This window comes from Genypterus blacodes, unplaced genomic scaffold (genome assembly GCF_046128005.1).
Source record: "Genypterus blacodes isolate CSIRO-AG114 ecotype Tasmania unplaced genomic scaffold, CSIRO-AGI_Gbla_v1 ptg000058l_1, whole genome shotgun sequence".
Lineage (NCBI taxonomy): Eukaryota > Metazoa > Chordata > Actinopteri > Ophidiiformes > Ophidiidae > Genypterus > Genypterus blacodes.
The window spans coordinates 7,262,056-7,277,261 of NW_027466870.1; the positions used below are offsets into that span (position 1 = coordinate 7,262,056).

A 15,206-nucleotide genomic window follows, 5' to 3' on the forward strand; every position below is an offset into this window, starting at 1 on the left:
CCGGCCTGTTTTTATTTTTCAAAATAAAAGCACCGAACTTTTCTAACCCACCTCTTTTCTGCTCGCGATTTACTTCCTGAAGTTGAATCCGCACAATACTTTACCGATAATTTCGTAACGACAGCAAATATAGACAAAAACTCTGCTCGTTACGTTCTGATCAGGTAAACAGCGGTACTGATCAGTGTAATGTGACTGTTTCCGGTGACCATACGCTCTCACACTTTGCCCTGGAAGGACTCAATGTCTCCAGGCTGGACTGTGACATGTGTATCAGTCCTCAAGTTCTAAACCCTTCTAATCGCTTATTTTACAATCGCTATCTTGCTAACGGTGACACGTTCGGTAGCTTAACTCGTTTAGTTATGTTATGAATGAATGGCTGACATTATAAATACAGGAGATGAAGGAGATCTCCAGGCTCAGGTAAGATGTTTACTTTCTTTCACTCTTTCTTAAGTTGTTATAACAACGTGGCAAATGCTGCTTAGTGCCTGTTTACTGTAGTAGGATACATTTACTTTATACAGACACGATCCCATTGTTCTGATCTGTTGTCAGGTCTGTCACAATGACAACCTCATGCTTTTATTGTGATATGCAGAGCGAGTAAATATGGTAAAGATGCTGACTGACAATGATGATGAATAAATAATCTTGTGCACAGACACAGCAGACCCATGTTGTTTTCACTCATTAGCACCTATAGATCACCAGGCGCTGCACTTTGCACAGAGGCCACAATCAGTGTGACTGATTCAAGGCAGAAAAGCAACAAAACACACACACTTTAACAACTCTGAATACATGAACCCCTGCATTACTAATACGTCATTTTTGTTTCACTGTATTTAGATTGAAGAGGTTGAGGCTCTGTCTTCCATCTATGGAGATGAGTGGTGTGTTATAGATGAAGCCTCCAGAATATTTTGCATTAAGATTTCAAACGACTTGGAGGAGCCCAAACTGACCGCATGTTTGCAGGTAGAAACTCCCTTCTTAAAGGTTCATGCATCTGTCCGTGCCTTATTGTTTGTAGCCTAAGACACAGTTTGTTTATGGTGTGATCAGATCATTCTCCCACCTGACTATCCAAGCGCAGCCCCGCCCATCTACCAGATTAAGTAAGTCCATTTGCCTTTTAAATTGAATCTCGAGTCAATGCGACGGGATGATACGACAACATGTTATTTGAAAAGCCTCTTCTCATCCTGCTCCATAACCTCTCTTTGTTCTGGCCTCTTGTAGTGCAGCGTGGTTGCGTGGCCCTGAGAGGACCAAATTGGCAAACAGCCTGGAGGACCTCTATGTGTGAGTGCCTCTCAGATATTCTGTCTATCCACAACAACAGTTTTGCTATATTGTTTTCTTTTTCTCAAAATGCCGTGTCATGTTTCTATGTGCTAAGTGTTTCTTAAACCTCAACAGAGAGCATGTAGGGGAGAGCATCCTCTACCTGTGGGTGGAGAGAATACGAGAATTCCTGGTGGAGAAATCGCAAAGCTCAGAAACAGGTGAGGTTAAATGTGAAGTGACTGCTGGGGTTTTACAGACCGATCACCTCAAATGACACAGAGACCGTTACCGGGCCTAAACAGCCTTAAAGATCTCCACTAATCCACCCTTTTTACCAACTCTGCATGTAAATCTAGGCCTGATGTGTCCCATTCTTCATCCACAGTGCATTTATTAGTTCTCATTTTTGGAATAAATAGTCTTATCTAGTCCTCTCCTGCTGAGATACTTCTCCATCAATAATACAATTATCTGATTTGGTCAAAAGCTGTGATAAGATGAGCACAAAGGCCTGCATGGGCATTAAGAAACTCCAGCGTGCACTTTGAGTGACTGCATTGAATTGTGATCAGTATCTAAGTAATGCATCCTGTTACCTCGGCAGAATCTTTTGAAGTGTGAGAAGTGTAAAAGAGACCCAAATTAAAGGTTTTCTGTGAGTGTCACGGTGAATCAGGTTTGCTGGGGGGGTGGATTTTGGTTTTCTATAGGCGAGCTGGGTGTAGTGTCTATTATTGAGTCAGATAGTCTCTTTTGAGCAACGGACCTGAAAAATATGCTGCGTCTTCTCCATTGTTGCGAGCCATAAATCGTCCTCTGGATCTGTGATTCATGTGGTAATTAGTGTAACTGGTCACAGTGCTTTAGCTCAGAGAGCCTTTCAGATGATGGGGACATGATGAAGAGCAAGGAAGCGGTAAGGCTGAAAACGCACCGCACGGAAAAGTGGAAGTGAAAAGGGAGTAAACATGACAGGGATGAAATGAAAACTAAAGAGATATAATGTGGCCAGATGATGAGTTTGGATGAGTGACACGAGGCATGAAGCCAAGAGAAAGAGAGCAAAGGCTCCTGCACTCAGAGTGTCAATCAGAAGCTGTTTAGCCAAGTGTTGACATGAAAGGGACATGGCCTCCTCTCAGAAAACATCATTAGAGCATTAGTACACAGCAAAGAGAGTGGCATGGCTTTTTGTAAAACTTCTGTTATTCAAAACAAAACATTTATTATTAGAAAATCACATTTACAGCCGAGCATTTAAAGCCCTGTTACATTTTCTATGATGACAATTACAATGAGATCATATCGGCTTATTACAGATCTATCACTGCTGCACATGGGGGCCATTATGCAAAAATAAATCTAATCAATAACAGAACACCATTCAAAATATGCAATAAACAATATTTGCAATATTAACATTCATTCAAATGATGCAGCTGTTTGAAAGCTTTGGCCTTGTAAACGCCCATTTTCACCTTGAATCAACTCTGCAGCACAGTTTTTGCGCTATTGGCTTTTTTCCGTTCTTGCATTAAAGTCCTGGCCGTGTTTAAAGAGCAGACACTTTCTGAGTGCCTGCTTCACGCTGCGCTCTGTGGAAAATAGACTCTGGCATTTGAGAAAAATACTACCTGGGAACAATGTTCAAACTTTGCTTTTTTTTACTGGCACAAACTGCTTCTGTGTGTGTGTCTCAAGTGTGTGTCTTTGTCACAGCGCCTTGCTCTATTTCCAACAGAATATTTTCATCCTTGGTTTCAAAATCCCAACATTGTTTGGGCTTTAATGATTGGTGTTCATCCATTATGAATTGTTTATTGTGATGTAATGGGTCATGGAGCCAGTTTAGGAGTAATGTTAAGGTCAGTGTGGTGGGGAAGAGGTCAGACGTTGCTCAGTAGGTGTCCATTTAATGAACTCTCTAGCCAGCAGACGAGTCAGTGAAGACCTTTACAGGGACTTTTGATTTGGGCTTTTAAAAAAAATACCTTTAATTGAAGGCCTTATATTTCTTATATTAACTGCTTCAGTGGATCAACCAGAGAAGGTGAAAATGACGTCTGAGGAGGAGTTGGATGATGCTGAGGATGATGATGAAGATATACCCGACTTCAGGACCCTGAAGCTGAACACAGAAAATGCACATCTCTTCATGGATCATACAAACGGTACGGCCGACATAGTGTGGTTGTCTTTTCTGAGGAGGACACAGTAGCCCAAATTAAATGACAACAGAGTGTAAATTGGTGTCTCTAAGCTTTGATTTCTAACGTCTTTCTATCGTAGATGAAGAGGTGCCGGCCATAAAACATGGAACCACCATCACAGACCGACGCAGCACCTTCCAACCACACTTGGCACCTGTAGTGACTCCCAGACAGGTACGACACAGAGATGACAACATAACACATGGGGCAAAATATGATCAGCTATTTAGAATGATCGGGATTTCTGCATAAATCTTCAGTCATCACAATCTGCATGATCTTGGATCAAAATGAGAACACATTTGCTGAGTAATTATCACAGAAATCAAGCTAACACATTGACATTGCCCCCCCAGTATGTTGACCCTGTTATCAGTGTGAAAGCGACCGGGCTGGAGCCAGTGCAAAGTGTAGAGGAACTTGTGTGTCGGAGGAAATGACAGAACTTAATGAGGATCACGACCAGCATGTGACTGTGCTAATTTAAACGTCACCTGCCTCCCTTCTGCACGCCAAATCTCACTTTTTGGCTCCTCTTTAAAAGCTGTGAAGTGCTATTTGGACAAAATTAATTGCATCCTTCGCAGAATATGTGCATAATTTCCACATTTCCCTGTAATTACCTGGAAGTGTTGACTTAATGTTGGTGAATTTAAACTACTGTTTTCAAAAAATAAAGATATAATTGAGTCAGAAAAAAGTAAGAGCTGCCTCGGAGATGACTTACAGGGAAATTATACTTTTTTAGACCTTTTTAACCCTTCATATACAGTATAGTCTGAGTCAAAGAGCATTTCTGTCTCCTCTGACTTGAACCTGTAAATGTCAGATGTGTATGTGACTTTTCTGTGGCAAGAAAAACATTTTGGCCAACTGAAATGATAAACTAACCACACTAACAATAAAAATTTGTATTTATTTATTATTTATCAGTAAAGGTCCATTAAGGTTAATAACCTCTTTATCAGAGGTGTCCTGGCTAGAGTGAGATTAAAGAGGTTCAAAGACAGAAGAAACACAATTACACAACACACACCAGACCAGAACAACAGAGAGGCTAATAGATGAACTGAAACAGTGGCAGACACAAATTGTCTTTTCAAAGTCCTTTACTAGAGATTTAAAAGCACCAAGGGAAACTAATCTGGATTTAAAACTGTCCTGCATCCTCTTCCCATCAATTAGTTTAGTTACATTCAGAGTTTTTTATTCATTATCTTTTTTAAGTTTACTTTGGATGGATGAGGATTTTGATAATAATTCAGTAAAACAAATTAGTCAAATATTTTCTGGTTCCAGCCCCGGGATTTGCTGCTTTTCCCATCGTCACCATTTTAATCCCCTTTGATACTTTTTAAGACAAAACAAGGGGCAATTTAGTCTACAAATGAGTTTCCTTAAATGATAATGAATGTGTTATGGTCCATTCCCAGGGCTCTGCATGAGCTTCCAGTGAGTTCTGCAGGGGATCTGTGCAGGGTGTTGGACAGAGCTTTTGACTAATGCTGTTTGTTTATTAGTCAGTGGTGTCAGACAGCTTGTTACACGGCTCCACTCTCAATCTGACAGGATTTAGAAATGTTACAGCTGTTAAATATGAATTATTTTTATGTTTTGTCTTAGCACACAGGGTGAGATTGCTGTGGCTGTTGATTGGGTGTGGAGCAGCTGAGGTGCAGTGAGAGATATCTGTGTGTATCCTTGCTTCTGTTCTGTGTTGCAGGTTAAAATGGTCCTGGAGAAGCTGTATGAAAACAAGAAGATTGCCAGTGCCACTCATAACATTTATGCATACAGGTCAGCCCATGATCTCTCTGTGTTATTATGTATCTCTAACACCCGCAGGTCAGTGTTACACTCTTCACTACAGAAAAATATGATATAAGTAAAGTAACAATGCCTGGCCCCGTATCAAGAGCAGTTAAAGGTCAAGAGGAACAGCAGAGAATACGATGGCTTCTTGGCTGTATTGTAAAGTACATGAATAAATGTATACTTGTGTGTGTGTGTGTGTGTGTGTGTGTGTGTGTGTGTGTGTGTGTGTGTGTGAGAGGGTGATTGTGTGATTTAGCCGGGTCTAATGAGGTGGACGTGGAGATGCTGATACACTGCCTGGGTGGTCATTACTCACAGGGAGGATATGCTGACATTTAGACCACTTAAAAAACTTTCCCATGAAGAGGCTGCTGGTGTCTGAGCGTCATCCTCTGACCTGAGAGTCTCAATGCCCTCCATGAAAGCTAAGCTGCTGTCCTTCTGTCTGTTGCAGAGTTTACTGTGAGGACAAACACAGCTTCCTGCAGGACTGCGAGGACGACGGCGAAACGGCAGCAGGGGGGCGGCTGCTTCATTTGCTCCAGGTTGTCAAGCACTTAAGAAAAATTAATTAAGAGAATGAAATGATTCAGTGTGGCACGTTGAGCCGGCGCCTGCCTGCGCTCCCAGACGTGGATTCCCACCACATTGTTGAGTCCAACTTTGCTTTGGCTCCTGCGTGCTTATTTGGCATTTGTTCTGTGTAGCAATGTTCATTTTGGCAGTCTGGGTAATTTGGCATCTGCTGTGGGTTTCTGAGTGTGATGGAGATTTCCAGTCCAGAAAAGAAACTTTTGGTGCTCAGTCTGATTACGTCGTTGACACTTCCCCCATAAAATCTATATATTCATCATACACATTGGGAAAATCACAATTTATAAATGTCAAATTTTAGTATGTTTTCTTTATAGACACAGTCACTTTCATACACATTTCATCCCACATATCCTTAAAATATACAGTAGTTCACATATACATGCCATATTTAAATAGTGTACAGTACTACTAGTTTGACCTGGAGCAGCTCTTGGTCATATGGAGTAAAAACTATTTAAATCTGTTTTAATATGAAAGTTTGATAATTCTCTTTTTATTAATAACTAACATTTTGTTTCGGTTGTATGTTCCTCAAACAAAACATACAGACTGAACCATCGATTTGTAGGATAAATACCCTTTGTCTTATCAGTAAGACGGGAAAGCACAAATGAGGAAATGTAGAGGGGCTGTGGCTTAAATGAAAGAGACTAAATGGAGTTTTATTTATACTCTACATTGTTTTAAGCCTAGTCACGTGTGTTTGTTGTGACAGTAAGGTGTGTAGACCGAGATGATGCCTGTTCAGTTCTACAAAGGCAAACGGCCACGCTAAAAGAAAACATTCTGGCATGTTTGCTTCCCTCACTGCGGCTGTAAATTCACACCAATATTAATCTTTTTATTTGTCGCATCAAAGAGCCAGTTGTCACCGATATGTGCTGTCAGATGGCACTATGATTCACACACACACCCACATCACAATTGCACATTATGTGCAGATAATCCACGCACTTGGTTTCCCCTTAAGATTGAACAAAGGCCAGTGAAAATTTTGTGACAAAACAAAAAGTTTCATTTGTCTTATCTTGTATCTCTGTGCCTCTAAGCAGCAGCAGAAGTGTTGAGTGAAGCATCTTCCTGAGATCTGTGTCTTGTGTCAAAGTTCATGTTCATTCATAACAGCATCCCTGTGACTGTGATCCTGTCAGAGAGCTAAACCAGTGTGAAGTCATCGCAATCAAGCTGTCATTGTCTCCTGCAAACTACACAGCCACTGCAAGGCCACACATTACAGACATCCATGTTCTTGTTTTCATTTAAAGCTTTGGAATATTTGTGCACACTGAATGAAAACAGGCAATATATGTTACTGTCTCTTTAAGGCCAAATCAACTCTGTTCTGATTGGCCAGCTGTGTCAAGCCTCAACTGGTAAAACAACTAAAGGACCAATCAAAACAAAAGATTTAGGTCAGTTGAGGACAAAAGCATATGACAGGAAAAAAGACAATTGATTCCCTTAAATACAAACAAACCAATACATCGATTGAACAGCTTCAGCTCTGGATTGGGGTCGGATGTAAGGAAAGGCCAAGATCCTCCTGCTCCTGCTAAGAGTTTTAAGGGTTGTTTCTTCGCATTAAATAACTTTTGCGTATAGAATAAGTAAGAAATGAATGACTAAATGAGTTCAAATGGGTAAATGTCAGTTCCTTTCATGCATGTTTTCTGTCAATCTGTGCAGAGATAAGCGCAGACCCGGAGATTTCTGAGGTATTATCAGGGTATAGACAGTGACTTCCTGCAGCTGACTGACCTGCTGTAACTGAGCGATAGCATCAGGTCCTCCGTCTTCCTGCTCATCCCTCTGAGCAAACACGCTGATTAATTTTCTAATTGTGACACTCGTGGTGCACTCTGCAATTTACATGAAGAGCTTTCTCCTTAATCTCTTCTTCTCTAATCTTGTTCCTCTCCATTCCTTTCTTCCCGTTTCCTCATTTAGAGTTGCGCTTTATTCATCTCTGCCTGGGAACGGGGAAGTGTGAGGTGATGAATAAAAGCAGGATCTGATTAATACAGTCGGCAGCCAGATGAGGATGAGGCCCCTCACTCACCAGATTGCACATTTGTATCTTGTACCGCAGAGCCAAATTCTGTCTTTTTGTGTTAAAAGCTTTAGATTGACAGCTGATGGTTTGAGCCCGATATGCTCTGTGAAGCTGCAATCGCTGTATTACATCTGGTGTAAAATAGCTCCTCTGCTTGAAATATGGCTGCACAGCATTCCTTCAACTTCTTCTTTCTGTCTTTCTTCCTTCTCCCTACAGATTCTGGACGTGCGTAATGTCATGGTGGTTGTATCTCGATGGTATGGAGGTATACTGCTGGGGCCAGATCGCTTCAAGCACATCAACAACTGTGCTCGAACCGTCCTGGTACAGGAAGGATACACCGCCTCCATGGTGAGACACCTGCAGGGTCTCTGCATTTTAATGTATTACTGTCATCCTCCTTTGACACATCAACAGTCAGATTTGAATTGTGCTGTCACTTTCTGGATCTCAGTGTTCTCTAACTTAATTGCCGCTGACTGTATCAACTGTCAAACTGTCTGATAGCTGTCGGCAATCTGTGAGAAGTTTGCATGTTCCTCCCCGGGTGCTGCTGTCTCCTCCCACAGGCCAAACACATGCAGGTTAGGTGGGTTGGATTGAAATTCCCTGTAAGTCTGCAGCATTTGTGAATTGCGAGTGTCTTTTATAAACACGGATAAAGATAATCTGCTGAGCCAGGAGAAATGATGGACTTTAATAGTGCAACAACCTGCCAGCTGAGATCTGATCACATTGTGAGCAGAATCCACATACTGAGACCTTACAGTTTGTTATTACAAGATGTAAATGCAAGGCCTCTCGCCGGATCATTATACAGAAAACATATGCAGACACTGAGACTGCTTTTTAATGCAACACAAACATGTCAGCCCTGCCTCTCTCACACTGAGCTCTGGAGTCGGAACATGGGCAGGAAGAAATTCATTTTTATTTAAAAATATGTAGGAGAAGGAAGCTTATTGCAAATATGTCCCTGTTGTTACAGACATATTCAACGTGTCATCAACTACTCTCTCAGAATTGGGATATTGCTTTATTTGAAGTGTCTGGTTGTCACATGCTGGGGGAGATCAAACACTTTCTCTTGGCTTTCACCAGGCTGAAGTTGAGTCCAGTCTGCTTTGAAGTTGTCTTTGTGGTCTGCAAAGTTATTCGATTGATAACATGATTGGCCTTTGAGTTGGTGCCACAGATAGATTAAAGGTATTGTAAACCTGCTCTTATCTCACTTCAAAACCCCATCAACTCACCTGGGAAATCAGGGCTGGATCTTCCGCCCTTTATTATGTTTATATTTCGTCGAAGCAAAAGGCAGCGACATTGGCAGTGATACTTGTGGTATCTTGTAAATTAGAGGCTTATTTTCTCTTATTTAGAGCCATTGTTGTGAACGCACAAAACAAAGATGAGATTTTCCCATAAAATGGTTCATCAGTGATAACAAAGAGGTTTCAAGCTTCTCTTTATTGATTCAGGTGATTACAAAAACAAAACAAAAATGTCATCATCTCATATCTGAAGCCCAAAACATCACATTATACAGGTGGGGAAGAATATCAATGCTGTAATGGATCACAATTCTTGACATAAATAATTGGTTAGGCAAGTTGTCTGGATTGTAGTAGAAGTGGATTTGGCTGAGCCACTTTAAGGTTTTGGCCCAAACACTGCTGTCAAAACAAACAACAAAGACAGACGTGCCATTTTTAAAACACCAGAGGATTGTTTGCTGGCATATGGCGGGAATCTGTGAAAAACACTTTCAAAATCCCAGATGTTAGAACTGAATAACAGAGGATGTCCAGGGACTCACTCTGTGTTCTTAACTCCACATTAGCTGTGTTAGTGAGGTCATGGATTCAAACAGCAGAGATGAGATCTGTCCTCAGGGAAGGATGAGGTGTTTGGACATCAGGAGGGAGCTTGGAGTAGAAGCGTTGCTCCTTTGCATTGAAAGGAGCCTGTTGAGGTGGATGGGTCAGAGCTGCGGGAAGGTAGATGCTAACTCGCTCATTGTCTTGACCCTGACCTGTGTTGAAGGTTGCTGCTAATAAAGTATCTTATCTTATCGTATCTTAAAACCAGCCTTACAGGGAACCTCCTTCTGACAAAGATGACATCATTTCTGTCATAGTGAGGAATTCCTGGCAGGAAGAGCCTTTACACCTGTTTGTCCCAACAGCAATCTCACACTCAATCATCCTGTCCATCTTCTGTACCAGCGTCTTCCTGGTGCCGTCATGAGAGTTCGATCATGAGCTGCTCGCAGGTTCCTAGGCAACATGACTGGAGCTCCTGCGATCATTTTCACTTTGTCAGGTATTCCAGAGAGTGTCAGTGTGTTAAGGAACTCAACAGGCAGTGTATCCTTGAGATTGTCTTCCAGATCTGAGTCAGCTGAGAAGTACACTTCATCGGAAAGCAATTCCGGCTTACATTGTTCTCCAATGTGGTCTCAAAGTAGTGTGGTTACATCGCTCAGCAGGGTTTCCTACATTCAGTTAATGTCCCAACATCTATCAACTGACAGAAGACGTCTTCACCCAGAGCACCATGGCACAGTTCACCCCTTGCCAATAGGTGGCACAGAATAATCACCAGTAATCTCTTAGTTCAACATAAACATAAATTGGTTTGTTTATTCAGTGATTTAAAAGACGAAGAAGAAAACAGAAGCCAATGAACAGGAGGAGGATGGCATCTGTTCTCTAAATCACCGTAATTAGACCAATGCAGAGTTAAGATGTGTCCGCCAACAGCTGAGGAAACAGCCAATTAACCCCCCTGAAATGGTTTAAAGCAAGATATAATTTAGTAACGTCAGCCACTGATGTACGGCCCCGGAAGTGACTGTGTTGTCCTTTTTAAGTCAATATAAATTATGTTGCTTGACAACTCAAGTGCAAAAATAGGGTTTGTACAGAGACAAGACATTCTAATTGTTACTTTGCTTCATATGACTCATTTGCAGCTATCTTTGCAGTTGTTCTTCACTGCTGAAATTGTAGGTGTATTAGTCACAAACCCTGAACAGTTACTTAATAAGTCAAGGATAAAAGATGAACAATAGATTATGATTCACCATATAAAGAAGCACATGAATAAAGTAGACCAGCAGGGATGGAAAGGCACTGAACAGAATCTGTGTACCAACAAGAGCTTCGCAAAACTGGATTTATTTCTTGGCTGTTATAATCCGAGGGTCTATGCTGTTTGTAACATGCTGCATTCTGATCATCATGGGCAGTCTTTTCAGCTGAGACATCTAGGGGACATTTGAAAGGATTTGGATTGGAAGGATTTGCTTTATTTCTGTCCACATCTGAATTGAAATGAATTGGGGCATTATTGGTATTTACTAGAATCCTCTTTTTGGAAAATGTCTGTCAAAAAACTGAAAGATTTTCCTCAGACAAGGTGGGCCAGATTAGGATCACAGGGGATCCTAATCTGGACCTCTGTATTGTAGTTGGGTACCAAGACTATGAATTACTTGTCATGTCTTAGAAAGCACAGTAGCTGGTCCGTATGAGCAGCACTTTATTCTAATTATCTTGTGAATGTGCTCATTTAGATCATTTGTGTTGGTAAGTGCCCTGCTAAATTGAAGAAATATGTCAAGGTAAAATTCTGCATTTCTGATGGAAATTTCTTGGAGGTTTAGTAAATAACATTCCTCAAACCATTCAAAAAAGATGTTTGCTACCGGAACAACAAATCGAGGAAATAGAAAAGGACCCAGTCTTGACCCTTGATGCACTCCGGATTGAATTTTTGATGGTTTAAACTCGGGTTTTTACATCACTTTCTCCAGAACTGATGAGAGGACAATTAGTTCAGGGTAGTACCTATTCTGACACATCAATTTTAATCAATATACTGAATTCAACTATAATAAACACTGTGTGTGTAAGCCAAGCTGAAGAAAATCAGAGCACAGGCTAGCATGATCATTCTTCAGCAAGTCACATGTTACTATCAGCAGGATGTTTTCAGGATCATGTAGCTGCCAGAAAGGTTCAAAAACTCTGAGGGGTTGCTTAGCAACAACTTTTTCTAGTATTTCTATGGGAAGCTTGGAAACAGACAGCAGATAAGTGTGGGGAAGTGGCATAAAAAGAAGGTGAGCTCTGGCAATTAGTCCATTACAGTACAACTGGAGTATAATACAGTACAGCACAATTAGCACATCTAATTGTTGTAGAAAACATATAAATACAACTTAAACGGTTCTTTCTGATGTTTTTACCAGGAGGCATGATCGTGAAGAGACTGATGGATAATGATTCACAAGTGATGACAATTTTGTTAGTAAACATAAAACCTGCATGTTCAACAATCTACCAGTGCATTAGGGGGATGAGTCAAAGAAATAGGGGGTTGGCCCCAGCAAATGTGAACTTGCAAAAATCATTCACTCTTGTTGGACTGGAAACACCATGCGTTATGAAGGCAGTGTATGAATATGTAAAGTTATGTTTTGTTGGGGAACTTATCACTGTGTGAATTTAGCAGCATTATCATTCAGTGCTGTGTGGGCTACTTCTTCCCAGCCTGGATCACATTTAAGTTGAAGATGTATAATAGTATTTAGGTTTGCTATGTTTGGTTTGATGCAATTATTGGAATACATTAAAGCAGTATGGTGCACGTCAATCAGAATCTTGTTATTTGCACGTTGCAGTGATGCAGGTAAACACAGCAGGAAAGCCGGCAAACAAGTCTGCTCAATCTGAGGCATGGGTTTGGAATCATCACTCATACATTACGCATGGAAAAGTGTTTAGCACCGTTAATTACAGTGTGATCATTAGCGTTTTCACTCTCTCATACTTTTTCTGTCATCTCACAGGATGAGGCCACAAAATCTGGAGGGAAGATCAAAAAGCCAAAAAGCAAGAAGATGAAATGAGCCTGAAGAGAAAGAGGACATGAACTTAGACATGTTTACACAACCTTGGGCTGATGAAGTCAATGAAGATGAAGTCATTTTACCAAACTGATCGACATTTAAACAGCGGAATCCTGCTGTTACACATGTTTATTACAACTAAGGGCTGTATTCCAGGTTTTTCTGTGATTTGTTTGTCATTGTAATTAAGAGCACGATCAGCATGGGACTTTATAAGTTAATTGCTCTACAGTACGGCTCAACTAGCTCAGTCCTGTTTCAATAAAACCTGACTTAAACAAAATAACACAGTCCCACATTTGAGGCCAGCATCATTTATCTAGTTTATTATAAATGCTGTTATTGTTACACATTTGAATGGCTGATTTTATTCATGAAAATACAAATTCATTGTGTTGGTGTTGTTTTCTGCCACATGTTGGCTCTCACTGTGTCTCCGTTCCCTCACGCCTGTTGGCGTACGTCAGCCTGCAGCCACATCTGCATCTCAAATTCATACAGCATCTATTCATCGTTTCCGAGACATGATCTGATATTTCCCGACCAAATGAAGTTCTCTGCCCTCACCGACACAAATGCATTCTACCTCACAATTGCTATAGGAATTCACAAATGATTTGACATCCGCTTGATGCCTGCTAAATATTCAGCTTTTCACAGTTGCCTCTTCTCTCTGAGAGCGTTTACCTCAGTGTGATTCCTGTGGGGTTTTGCCTCACCTCTCCATTTTGGTGTCACTCAATCCTTGGAAAGACACTTTCTGCATATTAACCAGTTCAGGGTTGGTTTCAGGCAACAGAGGATTGCAATCTAAAAATATCCTCTGTTCATCTGTGCGCCCACAGATTTGGCTTTTACGTTGTTTTTCCTGGAGAAAGGTGCCCTGGAAAAAGAACGGTGTTCTTCATCTTACTTTGAAGGATTGGACTGAAATAGTGATCAAAGGAAATAATCTAAGTTGTTTGAGACTGACACCCAGATCTTCCCTCTCAGTCTGTAAAGTGCACTCCCTGGTTTTTTTTTTTGCCATTGAGTATAATTACACTTTCACTCACTTAGCTGAGAGTCTGGTCCCTGACAAGCTATCATCACGCTGAACCCATTTTAATCATGTTTCAGAGGCTTGTGAAGAACTCATGGAGCTAAATTCACACTCGGCACCGAGGAGTGCAATTAATCTACTTTCATCCTTTCAGCTGCACTTTCTTGCTGCTGAACGTGCCAACAAACCTTTGGTAAAGACGGAGTTTACCGCTGATGTTTCAAGTTTAAAGTAACAAGAAAGTGCTTTTCAATCACGCTGTCTGTGATGGGGTTAGACCAGGGGTGTCAAACTCATTTTAGTTTGGGGCCACATTCGGCCCAATTTCGATTCAAGTGGGCCGGATTAGTAAAATCATAGCTTAATAACCTATAACTCACAGGTGTCAAACTCAAGGCCCACGGGCCAAATCCGGCCCGCCGAGTCATTTTATGTGGCCCGCGAGAGAGCGTACATTGTCCATACCCACAACGCATGTCGATTCTGTGACCCACCCGCGAAGTCATGGCATACCGCGATCAAAATGCAGCATTACCACATCAGCGCTAAACAAAGGTGATTTTCCGAGGACTGACAGCTGTCGGACTGACAGCTGCTCTGACCTATATTTTGTAAAGATCTGCAGCACAACGTTGAAGGCCACACCAGTCACTGAAAAGATGTGCTGGTAAAAAGTGTTCTTTTTTGCAAAGAATAGCTTAATTTAGAAATTAAGTTACACAGTATTACACAGTTGGACTTTTCATAATTCCACTGTAAAGATGATTTGTCACCTTACTTTTATGTGTGTGTGTGTGTGTGTGTGTGAGAGAGAGAGAGAGATAGTTAAATAAAAGTACATTTTCAATATGAACCTGTACTTTTTTGCACTAGAACAAAGGGAAGTTGTCCATTTATAGGTTATTAAGCTATGATTTTACTAATCCGGCCCACTTGAATCGAAATTGGGCCGAATGTGGCCCCAAAATAAAATGAGTTTGACACCCCTGCTATAAATGGACAACTTCCCTTTGTTCTAGTGCAAAAAAGTACAGGTTCATATTGAAAATGTACTTTTATTTAACTATCTCTCTCTCTCTCACACACACACACACACACACACACACACACACACACACACACACACACACACATAAAAGTAAGGTGACAAATCATCTTTACAGTGGAATTATGAAAAGTCCAACTGTGTAATACTGTGTAACTTAATTTCTAAATTAAGCTATTCTTTGCAAAAAAGAACACTTTTTACCAGCACATCTTTTCAGTGACTGGTGT

General features: G+C 41.0%; 1 protein-coding gene across 2 annotated transcripts; it reads left to right on the top strand.

The window, feature by feature from the left end:
- The first annotated feature begins 60 nt into the window (after window positions 1-60).
- On the top strand, window positions 61-14,204 carry impact (impact RWD domain protein). 2 transcript variants are annotated; one of them, XM_076153016.1, is made up of 11 exons: window positions 61-426; window positions 856-984; window positions 1,072-1,124; window positions 1,249-1,311; window positions 1,429-1,514; window positions 3,330-3,467; window positions 3,586-3,680; window positions 5,230-5,303; window positions 5,776-5,866; window positions 8,191-8,325; window positions 12,830-14,204. In XM_076153016.1, exons 1-11 carry the CDS (start codon window positions 379-381, stop codon window positions 12,887-12,889), a joined length of 972 nt encoding a protein of 323 aa, XP_076009131.1. In that variant the 5' UTR covers window positions 61-378; the 3' UTR covers window positions 12,890-14,204. The 2 variants fall into 2 exon arrangements, with proteins under 2 accessions (XP_076009131.1, XP_076009130.1); XM_076153015.1 differs by lacking the exon at window positions 12,830-14,204 and adding an exon at window positions 10,160-10,736.
- Window positions 14,205-15,206: the final 1,002 nt, after the last annotated feature.